The sequence below is a fragment of the Paramisgurnus dabryanus genome, chromosome 16 (genome assembly GCF_030506205.2).
Source record: "Paramisgurnus dabryanus chromosome 16, PD_genome_1.1, whole genome shotgun sequence".
NCBI classification, from domain to species: Eukaryota; Metazoa; Chordata; class Actinopteri; order Cypriniformes; family Cobitidae; genus Paramisgurnus; species Paramisgurnus dabryanus.
In genome coordinates this window covers 2242149-2262550 of record NC_133352.1, presented here as the reverse complement: position 1 = coordinate 2262550, position 20402 = coordinate 2242149, and the positions used below count along the sequence as shown (strand labels likewise).

Here is a 20402-nt window from a genome sequence, read left to right as displayed (position 1 = left end):
TAAGGGCTGGGCAGTATGAGCAAAAATTCATATCCCAGTATTTTATTTATTTATTCATTTTTGGAAAAATTGCGGTATGTGATATATATCCTGTGTTTACAAAAAGGATAAAATGTTACCTGAAAGTCAAAGCCTTAATTTAAACTTGATTCAAACAGTTTGCATTATCTTTGTGGCTGAAGTTGTACCATAAAGTTGTAAACACTACCTAATAAACTATCTATTACACTTCAAATCAAAACAAAAATGTATGCAGTACCATATAAAAAAATTCATCTTTGTTAGAGCCTTTATCTTACCCGGAATGACTGTATGCTCAAGTCCTTGATAGGTGGTGAATGTTTGTCATACCAAAGTTGTTTAGCTGGATTTAATTGACTTTATATGCAAACCAGTGAAGTTCTTAATCATTTCTTCTTTTAACCTTGCTTTGTGCACATGGGGATTATCATGTTGGAATAGAAAAGTGTCCTGCCCATACTATTGAAATGATTAAATCCATAAAATTAGAAACACACAATTCTCATTAAAATACTGTACTGTCTGTAGCATCATATCTTTCAAAAGAGGCGTTTCTAAATCTGGGTGTCATGAACAAATGAGTAACGTCCACTCCAGTAACTGACGAGAGACGCACGACGTTAACAACGTGTAACAACGCTACCCAGAAGTGTCTTACCCGGACATTTATTCGTACCTCATCGAGTCAACAGGGAAGCCAGTGAATGATTTTAATTGTATTTGAAAGTTACTTCGTATTTATATATTATGTCTTTATATTAGTAGAGTACTGAATGCACTTTTCTGTCCAGCCATACAACTAGCCTTAGTGATATTTCCAGCAATGACTGGATAGCGTTGTTACACAAATTTGACGCTGTGAGAATGAAAGGGACATGTTTTATATTGACCAAATTAAATTTGTTAATGTATCTTTTTGCGCTCTATGGCAGGCAGGGTGGACAGATAATTACTCGACATGTTTAATCTGAGTGATTTCTTAAGGTATTTACGCCTACCAGCTGTGTACGAACATTGCTTTGTTCCGCTATTTTGTATGGAAGTCTATGAGAAGTCTAGTTTGTTTTCCCCCAAAAAGGGGCGGTCACTGAATTTACAGTCAAGTTCCCGGATGTGCCGGTAGGCCGTATGGTTTATAATTCCAAGTGGCAGGGAAATGTTGAACCTTTTTGTTCTGATTTGAGTTTTTTGTTTGTTTATATCATCAGTTATGAGCAGTTATCTTATGTCTTTTGTATGCAGGGATGATTTGGTTCAGGTTGGTAAGGGCTCGAGTAATGACACACTAATCGTGCGGACAGTGAATGTGGGTTTGACTCTGTTGGGTGTCTGGGACTCCGGTCAAACTGGACTCGCCGATTATCTCGCTCTGCCCGTCCAACATGCCATACATCCAGCTGAAGCTCAGAGGCTGGTGGTGGGAGATGTGGTGTGTTTCTCAGCTCTGTTTGTCAATCAGGAGGGTAAGATGATATCCTCTCATCTACAGAATGATCTTCAGTGTTTGTGTAGAGCTTACTGACGGTTCTCATGTGCAGGTACGTCAGGAGTTTGGAGTTCATCCTCCAGTGCTTTGCTGGAGATTGAGTCCAGGTCTGGAGTCGCTGTAGCAAGAGACAGTGGAACAGTCACTGTGTATTATGAAATATCTGGTCAGCTCCACACATACAGAGAGGTAAGACTACATCTTACGGTTTTGTGCGGTAGTGAATTTATTTAGGGATTTTCTTTTTATGATAGCAGATAAAAAAGAAATTGTTTATGACATGTTCAAGTACATGAAGAATATTTGTGATCTCTGATGAAGTGCAGAAAGTGTGTTAACCTGTTTAGTTTTTGTTGTTTTTGCACTGGACATTTGAAACAGTATACAACAGATGCAAATGAAATCAACTTTATTTTTTTTGCACTTGTGATGTCATGCTGAAGCCGCAGATTTCTTCACCTCTGTCCGATTGAAAATGAACTTGTTTTTTCCATGTATATAAAACTGCCTTTACTGTATTGTAATACTTTGTTGTCTTGTAGGTTGTTATTGAAAGCCCATTGCGAACAACTATTACACTTCCATCATCTTCAGTGAAGAAAGAGAGAGGCAGTAGAGTCCTGATGTCCACCAGAGACAGACAGAGTAACCTCATTGGTACATCAAGTTCTTCATCTCCGTATTAACTCTTTCACCGCCAGCGTTTTTAAAAAAAGTTGCCAGCCAGCGCCAGCGTTTTTCATGATTTTCACCAAAGTTTAATGCCTTCCAGAAAATGTTCTTCTTTAAATATATAAACATACAATATACAGGGGTGTGATTCTTCCGGATAAATCCGGAATTCCGGCTTTTCCGACCTGAAAATGAGGCTTTCGTGAATCATGCAAATCCAATTGTTTATGTGTGTGGGGGGGGGTTTGCAAGGCACCGTTATAAATAACCGCATATCACTCCGCATTAGTCTATTTATTTGTCACGATGGAACTTCATTCAAAGCAGAGCTCACCAAACAGCTTGCAGTCAGATCACCGGCGTGTGGTGTTGGCTGCGAATTAAAAAAAAATCATGCGTTCGCCTACAAATAGTATGAGAGAAACACATCTTTCACTCTCAACCAAACTAACAAACTAGCCAATCAGAAGTAGAATGGGGAGGGGTCTTTGAGGTGTGGCTGAGATCCAGCTACAGATGCCGCGCGGTTGCGGAGAAGTCATAACAAGTTAACGTTGTCAGCAGGATGAAGAGTAAGTTTATGAAGCCTAGGTAAGACAACCTAATTGATAAAGGACCTAAATCAGTGGCGCTGGGCATGGATAGAAGGAATAGGCAGAGATAAACAGCATTTTAGTAGTAAGAAAATTAAGAGAACCCGCCAGGTGTTTGCTCCTTTACAAAACTGTCCGTTTCAAATCAGGCTATGCCAGTAATGTGAATATCAGATTTCTCGTCGAGGTGAAATGCTGTCTCGCAATATCAATACAAAGTTGCGTTTGTGTCAAAACGTTTGATTGCATTATTATTCTGTAATCACATACGCACGCATCCACGCAAATCAGATCCAACGTCATCCTGACAAACACACGCCTGTATTTGGTCCTCTTAATGGTGAATCTGGCAGTAATGCTTGTGATTACAGAATAATATAATGACAAACACACACATTCATGGATCTGGTTTGCCTGTGTGTGTGTGTGTGTGTGTGTGTGTGTGTGTGTGTGTGTGTGTGTGTCTGTGTGTGTGTGTGTGTCTGTGTGCGCGTGTGCGTGTGCGTGTGTGTGTGTGTGTGTGTGTGTGTGTGTGTGTGTGTGTGTGTGTGTGTGTGTGTGTGTGTGTGTGTGTGTGTGTGTGTGAAATGCGTAGCTCGACTGTGCCAAAAGAACTATGCAAAAGACAAATGCGCTTGACTGCCCTTCCAGAAATTCACAACATTTGAATTAAGTAACAAATGTTGTAATCAATAATTAATCTGTATTAAATGCCCCCACTAACATGTTCTATAAACATTTAACATGTAAATAGCGAATCTCATTTATCAAATTGTGTATGTGGCTTGTGTGCCTTATTATTACCATATGCAACCAAAGATTTTACTAAAAGGGCATACATTTGTTTAGAAGAACATAAAAATCCTTATAGATCTAGTCACTTATTTTTACTCTCAAAATGCACCACATTGATGTATTTACCTTTAAATGCACAAAATGATTTTGTTCAGTCTGATGCAGTGGCAAGGCTACATAATGGTCAGGGTGGCACTTGCCCACGCAGATTGATGATTGGACACTCAGATCGATCAACTTTGAGCCTAAATTATATTTCAACTGTATTTCATTTTATATATATACGTGTGTGTGTGTGTGTGTGTGTGTGTGTGTGTGTGTGTGTGTGTGTGTGTGTGTGTGTGTGTGTGTGCGTGTGTGTCGCCACGTCATGGTAGGTGTGCCGTATATTTTCCTGCTTTTTTGTCCTTTGCCAATCACACCTATGAATATACCAAATGAAAGAACAGACCCTCTGCTTTCAAAAAAAAAAAAAACGTTTCATCCTACCTTTAGTGGTTCTTTTGTAATCAGCTTTTGAATATGGGTAGGTTTCTGCAAAAACACCACATTTTGAGCAAAAAGCAGAGATAATTCCATTTTTGTGACGGACTTTTCATAGAGATCCCATTCAGAGCGATCTTTAAAAGAGACACGGACATGCAGCAGCTTGCCATAGGGCAATACTTCCGGGTTTAAAAAGTTGCGGAACCTGGTGGAAAATAACGGTGTTGCGGAAAGACGGAAAATCTCGTCATTGGCGGGGAAGCGTTTTCTCTTAATTGACGAGATATCTCGTCAATGGCGGGGAAAGAGTTAATCACATTCACACTTCCTATCACCTCATACATGTAGGATATTACTTAGATCACTTACTGCTAGGGATGCTTATTTTGAAAATGTTCTTGACTGACAGCCAAAGCTCATTTATCGATCACTAATTTTTATACGATATAATTTTTGTGTGTTTTATGGATGAAAGTCAACATATTTCTGTGAATAGCTGAGTTAATACTTTTAAAGATGAACTAACCTTTATGTAGTCCAAAGTTGTCTAAAACGTAAAGGGCTGCTAACCTAGGTGTTTTCAGCAATATAAAAGTAGTCTCTGATATCCCCAGAATGTGTCTGTAAAGTTTCAATTCAAAATACATCCCAGATCTTTCATTATATGATATTGAACATGGCCATTTGTGGCTGCAATGAAACTTGTCACATTGATAGGGGATCCCCAACAGCCTTTTTTTGTAACTATTGTTGCTGTTTAAAGGAGATTACACAAAGAAGAATAGGTGGTTTTGTACAGTGTTGGCAACGTTACTTTAAAAAAGTAATTAGTTATAGTTGCACGTTACATAAACATTCTTGCCTTTCTTACACAACATTCTTGTATAAAAGTAGTGCTTATTATACTTTGTCTTTGCCGCCACTACATTTGAGATACACGTTGTACTTGCAATCGCTCTGTCGTTGCGGGTGTGTGCGACTCGGGCGGACTGCACACGAGGACTGGTGTAGCGGCCGATCCTGTTCCCCTCGGGATGTCTGTTCCCCTTCTCGCTTTCTGTACACCGAGCTGTTTTATCTTAATATTTATTTTAAAGTTGTAATTGTTGTGAGTTGTATTATTTTGTACAAACTCTGTACATATGCTATGCTATACCATACTAAAAAATAAAAATAAATAAAAACACCCACCTAATCTGAGATGCCTGCACATGCGCTGTCAGCAGAAACGCTTTTTTCAACTGGAGGGGGGGAACAGACATTCTGAGGGAAACAGGATCGGCTGCTACACCGGGCTGCCTGTAAGTGGCTAGCAGCAGCAGCACCTGCTGCTCATTGAGAGCAGAGAATGATACATGAGCCGTTTCTCAATACCAAGCACGCCAAATTCGGACTTCGGTCCTTCGTAGTTCGAACTTGCAAGTTCAGACTCGGAAGATCGAACTCCTGACGTGAAATGCATTCTGGGAAACTTTGCTGTCACAAGGCCACACAAGTCTCCTCTGATGCATCCTCGATAAAATGGGCGGATCAAGAACACATCCGGGGATTTTATGTGAACTTGGGCTTGTTTATTTGATTACTCGTTACTGAAAAAATAACATTGTTAGTTACGTCGTTTGTAACGTCATTATTCCCATTACTGGATTTGTATAATAACAGGATGTTTCTGCCCACACTGCGACTCTGATGCGCTTTAAAGCCACTGTATATTCACAGGACATCTTTGGCTTTAAAGAATTATAGAATGCAACAAAAAACCTAGGTTGGCTGTCCTTTTCTGTTGAGTCATGAGTTTGATTCCTAAGACTGATGCGTGTATTCATTTTTAATGATGGTTGCATATATCCACATCATCTCATAACTGATACGCTGTTATCTGATGCGTTGACAGGAAGTTGCTCCTCCTGGCAGTTAGAGAGCATCTCACTTCTTCATCCAGAGTCATCCATCAGCTGCCATGCCCACTTCACCAGCAGTGCTGTGGATTTCTCAGCTCATGATGTCTACCACTTTCACACTTCCTTTGACAGCACTACAGGTCTCACTAAACATTTTAATCTAACACTGAAAATCCACCTTTCATTCTCTGTTGACATGTTTGGTACACACAGGATAATACTAGGTTATGTGTCTAGAGACCTTGTTATGACTGATTCTGCTAAACAGCTATACTGCTTCTTGATGTGGTCGCTCCTTAGCTTCACCCCAGGTTCCTGTCTGTCTTGGTTGATGTTAGCGATGCTAGCCAAGCTTTTATACCTTGTATGTACTGTGTATGTGTTGTGTGAATTTGAAATGCAGTAGCATATTTTGAACGACCATGTCCTCTCTTTGACTATGAGCTGCAGGTTTCTACAGCTGCGTGTTGAACTTGAAGGCCATGAGTGAGCAGCAGGTGAAGGTGTTGAGCATGTCTATGACTGATGTGGAGGTGTCTGCTGCTATACAAGGAAATCACTTGACTGGAGATGATCACAATAGTGTTCGGCTGCCTGTCAATCCTGGAATATATGCTGATCAGACAGAAATCATCCTAAGTAACCAGCACACATCTGCTGATCTCACAGTCTATGGCACTGCTGGAGCTCTTCAACAACTTGATGTAAGACTTTTGTTCATAACATATCATAATATCTTTGTGGTTATTGGTTTAAGTTCAAAACACTTGTAACAAAATAGCTATGCATTTGAAAACCATTACATTTCAAAAATAACATAATCTGGCCCGCAGATAGATTTTGATTCACTTTGTTTCATATTCGTAAGGGTTCGTTCACATGTCGTGTCTAACTTCGAGTGTTAAAACGAGTCAAGGCGTTTCTTACTTTCCAATGTGCTCGGGAGCGGAGGTTGCGCTCCTTGGCGTGGCGTTGCGTCACCCTTTGCTATCCAGTAAGGATGTGACGAGATCTCGTGCGACAAGATCTCGCGATATTAAATGTGTTTCGCGAGATTAAATGTGTCTCGCAAGATTTCTTGTAAAGGTGAAATGCTGGCCGTTTCTCAAATTAAAGACTGCATCCTTCGGAGGTTGCATTTTTAAACTGCATTTACTTCATAAAGACTGTCTTATTAGAGAATATTAACAATGATAATGTCAGCATGTTCTTGCTCAAAAATGACGGTGGCTGTATCATTTCTATTGTAAAGAAATGGACATATATTAAATATTCAAATGGGTTTAAACATAAGGCTAAAAATAAGCGTTTCTCCATCTAAAGTGAAAGTGAAGATAGCATCCGCGAGATGAGTCCTCTATCGCCCTCTGTAGGCATTTGTTATATAACATACATAATGCTTTCTATTTATAGGACACAAATTTTATGTGTTTGTTAATGTAATGTTGTCTAATGTAACTTGGTTTTAATACTTTATTTGAACAATTTATTATTGCATCTTCGTTATTATGTCATTTTAAAGGCTACTGGTCACTTGGGTCTATTTTTATTACCCCAAAATAACAAATTACTTCATTATCAGTTAGCAAAATAATTGTTAGGGACAGTCCTTGATTAGTTAAAACTTTTAAAAATGACGTGATTTCAGTTTCTTATTTATTCATTCTATCATTGAGGATTTCTTAAAAAGTCTAAAAATATCGTCTCGTCTCGTGAACCCAATCTTGTGTTTCGTCTCGTCTCGTGGATTAAGTGTCTCGTCACATCCCTACTATCCAGCCATGAGCTGCGCGCTCTGTAATGGTGAAGATAACGGAATGCGTGATCAGATTGTAATTCCTCATCTGAATCTTGCGTCAGGACTTTGTAGTGTTTGTCCAAAGAAGATTTGTTACTTCTGGGTGGATATCAGCTGTTACCCTGCTGAAAAAACAGCATACCAGCAAGACCAGCATATGTTGTGTTTTGGTGCTGGTTTGCTAGTGAACATCAGCTAAACCAGCATCAGCACCAGCTAAATCAGCACCAAACCAGCATTAGCACCAGGATCCCATGCTGGTTTGATGCTGTTTTTTTCAGCAGGGTACTCAGAGAAGAGCTGCAGCGGGGTTCACAGTCACAGCTTTTAATGGAGAGACGGCATAGGGAGGCAGAGCGATAGATGTATTGCAATATTAAACTACAAATAAGAAAAAGAGCCATCAATTGCCCTGGTTAAGAAAAGAGGAAAGATGAAGAGAAACGTACAGAGGATAGAAGTATGTATACTGCTATATATATATATATATTATAAATTATATAATGAAGTATAATATATTATTATGTAGCTTGCTATGCAATTACACATAGAGCAGTATTATTACTTTTTTTCTGTCCAACTAGCTTATGTTACATTGACTACACATTTAAAAGTTTTAGGATCTCATTCACTTATTAATATTGTTCCACATATAATAGCAAATTCATTAAAACTGGAATAACAAAGATGGAACATAATGAAGTCAATACTATGACTGAAAACAATCCAAAATAAATCAAGACAGAATCACTTACTGGTGGTAAATTTGTTTTATAATAGTTTATAAATGTATAAAGGAATTAAATGTGTTAGTTTAGTGCAAGGTTTTAATAGGCCTTAGTTATTTAAGATGAGGTTAAGAAAATATTTACTTACTTTAAAAAAAACACTACTTATATATTTTTAAGTATTATTATACATTAAATAATAGAATAAACTAGCCTGACGTTGTCATACTCAATTCTAGTCAGAATTTGAGTCTGATAACGCTCCATTGAGCTATAATTATGAGGCGTGTCTCAACCGAAAAATGCCTCTGCACTCAATTGGATAGACCTACGACCAATCAGAGCAACGGGGTGTGAGACGTATGTTGAAATGACGTATTTGCAGCTTGACCGAACTGCTAGTTATTTCGCTACGACACACACTACAAGTCTGAGTTTGCGAACGTACATCAACACCTACTATGTTTACAACATTTCATTTATATCACACTAAGTCATACAGTAAGACTATCTCTTACCATTTGTACATTAGTTGAACTTCATCCACGACGATACCCATTACGTTTGCTTGTTATATCCATCTCGTCGTGCACACCGAGTTGCATCGCCGTGATACCCATTTCAGTTGCTTCTTTAACTTGATCTTTCATAAGTGCGACAACTTTTGTCGAATCCCGTAGGACGGCAAAAACATCAACAAATGCCTTGCTCGCGTTTCTCTGTTCCTCTTTTAAAATCAATGCTCTGTCGATATCTTTTAGAACAGACTCAATGTCAGAGTCCACACATCTGATTTCTACCGCGGCAGCCATTTCGTTGTAAACAACAGATTCAACACACGCGCTCTTTGGTGACGTGGTTGATTTACGTTACTGATCATCTGTCCATCATCATATAAAGCCCGCCCTGACAATTTGATTGGTCGACCAGCTTTGGGTCGAGCATAGTAGCAACTCAACGGTGAAACTCCAGACCGATCTTCCCGTTCCTCAAAATGTTGTGGGCGGGGCTAAGATCGGCTGGCACCCAGGCTAAGAATAAACAGTACAATTACAGAAATATTGTACTTTTTTGAACGTTAAAATAGCTCTGCGGGCCTCTGATGAAATGTCATTCTCAGAAATGGCCCCAAGCCAGTTTGAGTTTTAGACCCCTGCATTATGTTATTCCAAAACTTTCTTCTCATAGAACTAAATATATCATCATTTGTGAATCTAAACCTTATATCTCCAAAACCACTACTTTCAGGAAATTGAAAAATAAACACTAGTTTTTAAAAAATTAAATGCTGGGTTGTTGAAGTTGATCTTGATTGATATTTAAATATGGACAAGGCACTTGTCAATATATTATACCATTTTTTAATTTTTTTTTATATTATGTTTATTGTAGTATTTTCAAATTTACAGACAGATAAACAGTACAATCACATGACAGAAACAAATTATTATTTCTTTTAAACAAACCCAAAGTTTCATCAAGAAGTCAGTAGGTGTTTTGATGCATTACAAAACACTGAATGTAATTTTAAGGCATTAGGACTGCAAAATTAAAAAACAAATTCAGTACATATCTTATAAAACATACTATGTACTTGCAAGCAGTGTTTTCCTCTTGTTAACAATCTTTAAAATAATAAACTTTTCTGTAATACAGATGTGGCCATTAAAAATGTGCGTCATGGGGAGAAGAATCGCATGAGCAATTCAGCAGAAAGAGCATTAACTTTCTGGCGCAGGAAATATCAAACATGTCATGTTTCAAATCAAATTACTGCAGAATACAATCGGACAAACTGTACAAATCACACATAATATACATTATACACAAAATATACATAATACACAAAGTACACAGAAGATATACACAATATACACATAAAATATGATATACGAACTGTGTACAGTAAATACACATAATACACAGAACACAATGTGCTCATAAAGTGCACAGTGGGTCTGCACAAGGACAGACGTACACTTGATATACATAAAGTACAGATTAAATGCAGTGCAGATATGTTGTCATGGTGTGATAGGGCAGCATGTAGTTGTGGGTGCAGTTATAAATCCTGTTTAGCGTGTATGTATGGTAGGGATGTGCCATAGCCTACCGTACATTTTAATACCAGTATAATTTTTTACATGATAAAAAATATAATTTCACAATATAAATGATATAGCGCCGCAATGATGTATGGCGCATTTCCATTTCCTAATGCACACAGCAACAGCAACAGCTGGTGATGTGCAGCCCAAAAGTTAACAAATGACTCAATTGAGCATTACTGTGCACATTACTTTAATTACTGTTAAACTGAAGTGTTAAGGCAGTGGTTCTCAAACTTTTTCAGTGTGCAGCCCCCCCTTGTGTATGGCACATTCCTTCGCGGCCCCCCGAAAGAAAATGTATGACGAAAAAATATTTTAAAACTCAACTTTTAATTAAACAAATCATATTGAATGATACAAAGTAGTGCTGTTGGTTAGTAGCCTTATTTTTTTGTTTAGTTGCACAGAATTCATGATAAATTGATTTTATTTTATAAAATGTCATAAAACTGGAGCCCCCCTGGCACCATCTCGCGGGGCCCCGGACCCCAGTTTGAGAACCACTGTGTTAAGGAGTTGTGTCATATAGGGAAAACTCTACCAACTCGTACAATTGTGATGACAGTACTTTACCGACTGATTTTGAATCCAGAAAAATATTCACATTTAGGAAAATCTAGTTGTACTGATGCATGTTTACTTATATTACTTAATATTTAATTAGACAAATCCATATTTTTTATTCAATTTAAATTAAACATATGCAGACCATAGACACAGACCAATGACTTGCTGATTTGTCCTGTGTTTATATGAAAATCTGATTTATTCACTTTATAATCTGAACTAGATGAACATTTATCTCACAACCCCAAATGTGCCATGATTGATGTATAAGGCGAGGTGCATAACCTCTGAAAGCCAATGTTGACATCACCTAAACAAACACGCCCTACCCCAAAGTGCACTAACATGTAAAATGTTTATTGATTTATTTATTTATTGGGTTATTTAACAGAGACAATGCAGTATACATTACTACAGTTTCAATCAGCCAATGCTCTACATATAGGCTTCTAGCCAAAGGCTAATTTGCAGCCCCAGTCCCTGGTTAGGCTTTTTTTAACATCAGTATAACAATAAATCACACAAAAAATCTGAAGTGAAAGTTAAAAAACAAATCCAAAGCTGAGACTGTGGATGACTATCAGTGTTCACAAACCTGCTTTTGTTTGAACCACTTTTTCAAATTTCTTTGAAAAATGTTCAACTTCGGAACAGCCTGCCTACTGTTTTTTGAGCAATTCAAAGTCAAACAGTTGTGTTCAGCCACTGTGACACATCAGATTTAAATCAAATTTCATTCAAAAATTTATTTAAATCAAATCCAAGTTAAATTGTTAGCTTATGACTTTAGTTACTGGGATCTGTTGGGAGTGTATAAGAAACCAGTAGAAAATCTGTGGTAGTGTCATAGTGATGTAAAATGTTATACCATTTCATCTCTAGTTTGTACTTTGTTTACAATTGACTCATGCTGTGTGATCGAGTCACTACAGGGCTTTAGACTAACTTTTTGCCTTAGGTGCACCAGCACAAAAGTTAGGTGCAACCAAATTTTTGACTGCATTTGACATGTGACAGATAATTTTCTCACTCTCATGTTGCTACAAATTCTGATAAACACGACTGAAGATATTTTTAGGAATGTTCATAACCAAACCATTCATGAGCCCCATTCGCTTCAATTTTATAATTTATTTCCTATCATGGAAGTGAATGGGGATCTTGAATGGTTTGGTTACCAACATTTCTCAAAAAATTTCCTTCGTGTTCATCAGAAAAAAGAAATTTATACAGGTTTGTAACAACATGCGAGTGAGAAAATGATGACAGGATTTTCTTTTTTCATTTCATGTGCAGTGTAGTTTCGGCGCTTTTTAGTGTTTAGCAGTCCTGAGTGAAAAAGCTGTCCCTCAGTCCGCTTGTACAGCACCAAATGCTGCGATATCGTCTGCCTGAGGGCAGTAGAGAGAGCAGACTGTAGCTTGGGTGGGTGTGGTCGCTGACGATCCGTCATGCTTTTTTCATGCATTGCCTTGTGTAGATGTTCTGGAGGGAGGAAAGCTCACCTCCTACAATTCGTAACACCCTCTGTAGTTCTTGGTAGTTGCCAACAGTGCTGTCTCCTTGCCAGGCCGTAACGCAACCAGTCAAAAAGCTTTCCACTGTGCAGGTGTAAAAGGGTCTGAGGATCCTGGGGCTCATCTCAAACTTCCTTGAGAAAAATAGGCCCTGATGTGCCTTTTTCAGCAATGCATGTGAACAGTCCATGTAAGATCCTCACTGATATGTACACTGAGGAACTTGAAGCTGTTGAGCCATTCCACAGGTGTTAAATCTATGGTAAATGACGGTGTGTTGTCTTCTGAAATCCACTACAAGCTCCTTGGTCTTATTAATGTTGAGTGAGAGGTGGTTCTCCTAATGTAGGCAGTCTTATTATTGTCAGTGATAAGGCCTACCACAGCTGTGTCATCAGTGAATTTGACAATGACGCTGGAGCTGTGTGTCGCTACACAGTCATGTGTGTACAAGGAGTACAGAAGAGGGCTAAGAACGCAGCCCTGAGGAGCATTCCCATTCTGACCACCTGACATCTGCCTGACAGGAAGGCCAGAATCCAGTCACACAGAGATCCGTTTAGGCCCAGAGTCTGCAGCTCTAGTCCATAAACAGCATTCTTACCATAGGTGTTTTTGTTATCCAGATGGGACAGTGCAGGTGAAGGCTATGGCATCATCTGTAGGGTGGTGGCCACGGTAAGCAAACTGCAGGGGGTCTAAAGAAGCAGGCAGTACAGAGCAGATGTAGTCTTTGATCAGTGTCTCAAAACACTTGCTAAAGATGGGTGTGAAAGCGATAGGGCACAAGTCATTTAAAAATGTCTTTTAAAGTGCCCATATTATGAAAAACTCATTTTTTCTGGGTTTTGGGGTGTTCTTTTGTGTCTCTGGTGCTTCAACACGCATACAAACTTGGAAAAAATCCACCCATGCTGTTTTGAGTGAGATACAGGTTTCTGAATGTCCTCTGCCTTGAGTCTCAGATTGCACGGTTTCAAAATCTGCTCCGTTGTGACATAACTAGCCTTTTCATCACATTCCATTTGAATTTTCCCGCCCTCCACCCCACTCGCAGGTCTCCGCCCACCAGGTAGCTACAGAGCAGTCACTTCGCTGATATCCTCCATACTGTTGTCATCTTTGATATCCTACATTTTGTTATCATGTCTCACGGAAATAACAACACTATTTGGATATTATGTATTATACTCCCGCCTACTTTTAAAACAAAGTTTTAACACGTGTTTATTGGAACCTAAAGTGTAATCTCATATACAGTTACGACGTAAAGAGTCCTCAGATTGTATATTATATTCTACAAGACGTTCATGCGAAATCTGATGTAAACAACAGACTATATATCTATATTTCACGGATTATACGCATTTGTGGACAAAAAATGGTCATTGGATGTATTCTAGACAGTTTTCATGAGTTATTCACACATCTGAAACAGACTGGATTTGATTCGCGATCTTTATATCAACACAAAGGTAAGAAGTCACGTTTATATTCTGCATGTTGTCATCTTCTGTCACAAAATACTACATTTATGATGCTAGAGCATCTGTATCTCAAAACAGAGACCATACATTGATGCTAATCCTGTAAATTATACCTTTTAAACGATGTATAGTAATGTTAATATTATTAATGTTTGTAGACAGTAGGCTATATAGATATTTTTTGCAGTATAGATAGTTTGCAGCGTGGTTTCGAAGTAAAAAAAAATTAACTGCTTTATTTTACAATTTTACATCAACTACAGTCATGTGAAAAAATTAGGACACCCCATTACATTTTCTGTTCTTTATTAAGAAATATTTACATATCACTGGATTTCATCTTCTTTTTATTTTTTGTCTGGAAAAGAAAGTGATTTAGTTGCAGGTTAACCAGAAAAACTGACATAGTTTTACTCATTAAACAAAAGATTAACAATAATGTGAATTGTCACAGAGGAAAAAGTTAGGACACCCTGCCCTCTAATAGCGAGTGTTACCCCCTTTGGCTGAAATTACTTCAGTGAGACGCTACTTGTAGCCATCTACCAGTCTCTGACATTGGTCTGAGGAAAGTTTGCCCCACTCCTCAATGCCATTTTTTTAGCTGTGAGATATTTGATGGGTTTCTTGCATGTGCAGCCCGTTTCAAGTCAGCCCACAGCATCTCAATGAGATTCAGATCTGGGCTTTGACTTGGCCATTCCAGTACTCTCCATTTTGTTTTAAGCCAGTTTTTGGTGGATTTACTGGTATGTTTTGGGTCATTGTCCTGTTGCAGGATCCAGTTCCGCTTCAGCTTATTTTTTTTTTACAAATGGTCTCACATGTTCCTCAAGCAACCCCTGATACACAGTAGAATCCATGATGGTGAGCAGGCCAGGTCCTGCTGCAACAAAGCACCCCCAAACCAGGACACTTCCACCTCCATGTTTTTCAGTTGGTATGATGTTCCTTTCCTGGAATGCTGTATTTGGTTTATGTCAAACATGTCCTCTTTGTGGTGTCCAAATAATTCAGTTTTAGACTCATCTGTCCAAAGAACATTATTTCAGAAGTCATGGTCTTTGTCTACATTCTCTTTGGCAAGCTTCAGTCTGGCCTTTATGTTTTTCTTAGAGAGCAGGGTTTCATCCTTGCACACCTCCAATGAAAGTTAAACTTGTGTAGTCTCTTTCTAAATTGTAGAGGCATTCAATTTTACATCAACAATAGCAAGAGCCTGCTGTAGGTCCTGTGATGAAATTTTAGGTTTTTGGTGACCTCTTTTAGCATCTTGCTGTCTGCTCCTGAGGTGAACTTGCTTGGACGACCAGACCTGGGCACGTTGACAGTTGCTTTGAATGTCCTCCACTTGTAGACTATTTTCCGGACAGTGGAATGACTGATTTAAAAGTCTTTGGAGATCTTTTTAAATCCCTTTCCAGACTCATAAGCTTCTATAATCTTCTGTCTGAAGGCCTGGGATAGCTCTTTTTATCTCAATATGGTGTCCACTCTCACATCAACAGCCAAGAGCACACCAAACCAAATGTAGTAGATTTAAAGGAACAATATGTAAGAAATTTATATCAATTAATCATTAAATAGCCCTGAAATGTCACTAGACATTAAGAAATCATTTTCATTTCAAATACTTATATCACTCACAACAGTGGTCCGGCCAGGATATTGTCATTTAAAAAGTGGAGTTGCAGCCCTCAACTGATGTTTATGTTGTCGTTTGGTATATTGGCCACCAGCTGTGTGATTGCAGTACCAGTTTTAGCCACACGTTTTGTGATTGCAATACCAGTTTTGGCCACAATCCTACATACTGTTCCTTTAAATAGGGCAAGCCTCCTCGTATCAATGTTCTAATCATGTGTACCTGTTGTGATACACCTGTGTGTGATTTTAGCCAATATAAGTGGGAATAATTGTTTAGATGTCCTAACTTTTTCCTTCGTGACAATTCACATTTTTGTCAATCTTTTGTTTAATGAGTAAAACTAGGTCGGTTTTTGTTGTTTACCTGCAATTAAATCACTTTCTTTTCCAGACGAAAATAAAAACCAGAAGATGAAAACCAGTGATATGTAAATATTTCTTAATAAAGAACAGAACATGTAATGGGGTGTCTTAATTTTTTCACATGACTGTAAGTAATAGTGCCAAACTAACCAAGACCGGGCCTTATCGACCCGGCTTTTCCGACAAGGCTTACGTACCCCCGAGTCTCTTATCACTTTCCCAATATACGGTCCGGACCTCCCGCTAGCTTCTAGCAATTAGCACGCAGTCCACAAGCAGTATACATCCCCCGCCAGGTCTTAATTTCTGTAATTTGCGAAAATAAAAGAAAATGTTTTATATTACAAGTGCATTAATTTGTATGTGATTGATTAAATGTGTGCATTTGCTACTTTACAAATGCATATTAAACTTGTAAACCATTAGTTTAGGTTTTGTTTATTTTTTATTTAAGAGTATTCCTGGTCCAAAAATAAAACGAGTTATTTAAAATTTTTCTGTGTGACGCTGTAGCCATCACACCCAGATATTATGCACAGCTAGTTCATGTACTACGGCTTTTGATCAGTAAGTCCTTATCAATCTGAAATCACTGTTGGTTTGAGTCGTTTAAAACATGCATTTGAAAAAGCAACAATCGTCAAACATAATCTTTATACATATTCTTTATTATTATGAAAATACCTGAAAAGGTTTGAAGAACAGCAATATAAATATATCCTTAAGACATTTTCTGGAGCTGCGTGTTTGGTTCTTCGTCAGCTTCGTCTGCAGCGCATATTACGTTTCTGCCCCAGAGCGCCCCCTGGCTTTTGGATGTAGCGGCATTTCACCGTACTTCATTGAGAAGCATAGCAAGCATCATCAGCCAATTTATAGGTGCACGCCTAATTTCTCTGCATAACAACCACACTTTTTTTGCCACGGTTTATGCATCTGATGGAGAACAAACTGTGCCATTTCTCTAATTGCTCTGTATTTTGCACCTGGTTACTTTTGGCATATTTCTTGTGTTTATGTTTTAAAAACATTTTTACTTTAAATGCAAAATACACTTTTTCCCAAACTATTTGTGTTGATTTGTTATATAAACAAATGATTTACATAAAGTTTTTCCGGACTTATGAAAATGATGAGAATTCAGATTTGGACCTTTGAATGTAAACTTTGAGAACCCCTGCTGTATGACATTGAAGTAACTATGCTATCCCAGTACTTTGATGCACATACACATGCATGCTTTTTGGCAAACATTTGGTATCAAAGTTATCTTTTGCCAGTCACATATCCTTCACATATTCATCCATTTCATAATAGACCCTTTTAAAGCTCACATAATCAAATAGCCCGCGCGCGCATTTAGGCAACAGAAGTGGTGTTGTTGTGTTTGATTGCACTAATATAATATACTATTAAACGTATATATGAAAAACTTAATTTTTGGCCATCTGCTAACGTCTTCTATCCACTCCACTAGAGGTAGACCGATTAATTGGCCGATTTTTGGCATATTTTAAAAAATCGGCTTTGGCCAATTTTGCTGCAAAATTAGGCCGATTAATAGGCAGGTGCATCTGCGGGCACCTAAGCGTTGTTGTAGAACTCGTGACACTGCCTCTTGCTGCAAGCAGATCGCTCGCGTCCCGTGTGTGTGCAGCTATACCTTGTTCACAAACAGCTTTAGTAAACGATGGCGGGATCGCGCGAATTAAGCAGCCAGTACAACAGCGTGACGGGCTTATGTCTCGCGGTGCACTGTCCGTGCAAAGATTAGGCTCATTTCATGTGATTAATGAGTGATGATGATCTTTGTTTGCGTGACAGAGAGAGCAGAGCCGCGCGCACACACTTTCTGTCTTTAAACTGTCGCCCTGCTTTTATAACTCAAAACAAAACTGACTCGATGGCGAAAGGTCGGAAGACCAAATCATATCCACCGAGGAAATGTTTTTCGTGTTGTTACAGTAACACTTTGTTTACAGTTTTGCGCTGCTCAGCCTGGATTAGAACACAGCGCGTCTGATTTGCGAACTGACTTCTTTTGAACGGATTCGTTTGAATGAACGGTTGAAACAACAGATCTGTCCCAACACTAAACTCACAAGACGTCACTGTCAGCACAATCAGTCACTTATAGCGCCTCAGAAATGAGAATGTAAATGTGTTTAGAAAGATTTGCCCTAAATAACAGTCTCAACTAAAAAACATAGACATTTACTATGTTAACTTTATGATGAATAAATATTTTATCAGGTCTACCAAATAAGGATTTTATCCTACAAAGCAATAAAAGCCATGGTAAAAAACTGATCAAAGATGATGATAGCAGAGTGTCAGGTAATAATCTGTGTCTGATAAATGCATGGTGCAGAGGAGGTTGTAAAACTCTTCAGAAAGACCAGTCATATTTTTTTTAAATACTTTGACTTAAATAGTGACATTTTTACATTTAAAATATCTGCTAATGATGAGAACATTTTGATTATTATGTACATATAGAAAATCGGCCAAACATATCGGCCATCGGCTGCCCTGATTTCTAAATATCGGCATCGGCCAGAAAAAAAGGCATATCGGTCGACCTCTACACTCCACTATAGTACACGGATCTGTAGCTGTGTTGAAAAAGTTGATAGTCAACTTTTTAAAATAACTTTGTCTGTGTTGCTTCACTGCTGATTCTTGCCATACTTCCGTTGCCTAAATGCGAGCACATACGCTGCCACATCATCATTGTGTACAAACAGTAAAATGGTCTATACTCCTCCATTTTCATTTCTTTTTTGGCTGTTAAAAACCTAATTTAGCCAGGTAAACTTGTCCTGACTCTTTTTTATGTGCTTGTTTTTGTAATCATTATAGTACAAACACAACAAGGGATGAGCATGGTCTACTTATCATGCAGAGACTGGATCAGGGTCCATTAACTTTAGGGCGTGAGCAATGTATGTGGATCGTCTCTGCTCTTTACTTGTCAATCGACGGGGGTGTGGTGATCTCAGCTCATTTCAGATAATGAAGTAACAAGAGAAAGACTGTACCTCTCAAACTTCTGATACAGTTTACACCAAATGAGAATATTTGTTTTCAATTTCACTTACTGTACATCATTTAAAAGTAGGCAGAAACACAACACATTTATTAAGTTCAAGTCAAATTTTATTTATATAGCACATTTACAACAGCCACACGGTTGACCAAAGTGCATAAAATATTACACATACACTTAAGAATACACACATACCCATACACAATAAAATAAGGTTTAAATTCAAAGAAACGTGCTTGCAAGATTTTGCTGCACTCAGTGGGACAAACTGGTGAATGCCACCAGAAAGACTGCACATTCTTAATGGTTACATCTAAATATCCTAAAAATATCCTAGTGCATCACATTACATTATCATCATCTTACAGGTTATAATGTTTATTGTAGCTATTTAAAAACTCATGGTTATCTGTCATTTGTCCAGAATCTTATGTTATAAAGAGGAAGTGCTATGCACAGACCGTCATATGAACTAAGTGGCTGCTTGATGCAAAAAATAAGGCTTGATTTTTTTTTTACATAATTTTTGTGATATATTCAGGGCTTTCACGCATTCAGAGTGAGCTTCACACAATTGACGCTGTCTAAAATAGGGCTGCACGATAAATCGCATGTGATTGTCACGCGCATCTCGTCAGTGAAGCCGGTTTCGTAATTAGAATTAAATCACCATCAGCTGCTTTCAGATGGAGCAGCATTTACTACATAGAGCCATAGTTCACTGACAATCGGGGCAATTTTCTATTAATTATTGTGGACATATCGCCGGCAATATGTATTCAATACAGCAAGCTTGTCAGTGAACTTCGGCTCTATGTAGTAAATGCCGCTCCATCTGAAAGCAGCTGATGGCGATATACTACTTATCAAGGAACCGGCGTTACTGACGAGATGCGCATGATATTGCATGTGATTTATCGTGCAGCCCTAGTCTTAAAGTGTATTTCGGTGCTGCAATTTAACGCAACAGTGCTCCTTGATGTCAAAATAAGTGAGGTGGCATATCAAATGAAAGAAGGTGTGACTTACTGTTAACAGAGCTGAGTGGTGATCAATCAAATCAAATAAAAATGTAAATTTTGTGATTCATGTGACGTAATTCACAAGAAAACGTAATTGTGTCATTTTGGGTGACATAAGGGCGAGAAAATACCTAAAGTTGAATCATGGTTAAACTGTTG

General features: G+C 38.3%; 1 protein-coding gene across 1 annotated transcript in view; it reads left to right on the top strand.

Moving 5' to 3' along the window:
• The window catches only part of nup210 (nucleoporin 210), a 231503-nt gene that overhangs the window by 175272 nt on the left and 35829 nt on the right, over positions 1–20402 (top strand). Inside the window, exons 33-37 of the mRNA XM_073812225.1 lie at positions 1264–1484; positions 1560–1696; positions 2050–2164; positions 5948–6094; positions 6405–6658. Of these exons, the coding sequence (XP_073668326.1) occupies positions 1264–1484; positions 1560–1696; positions 2050–2164; positions 5948–6094; positions 6405–6658 (874 nt within the window). The remainder of the gene's footprint in view (positions 1–1263; positions 1485–1559; positions 1697–2049; positions 2165–5947; positions 6095–6404; positions 6659–20402) is intronic.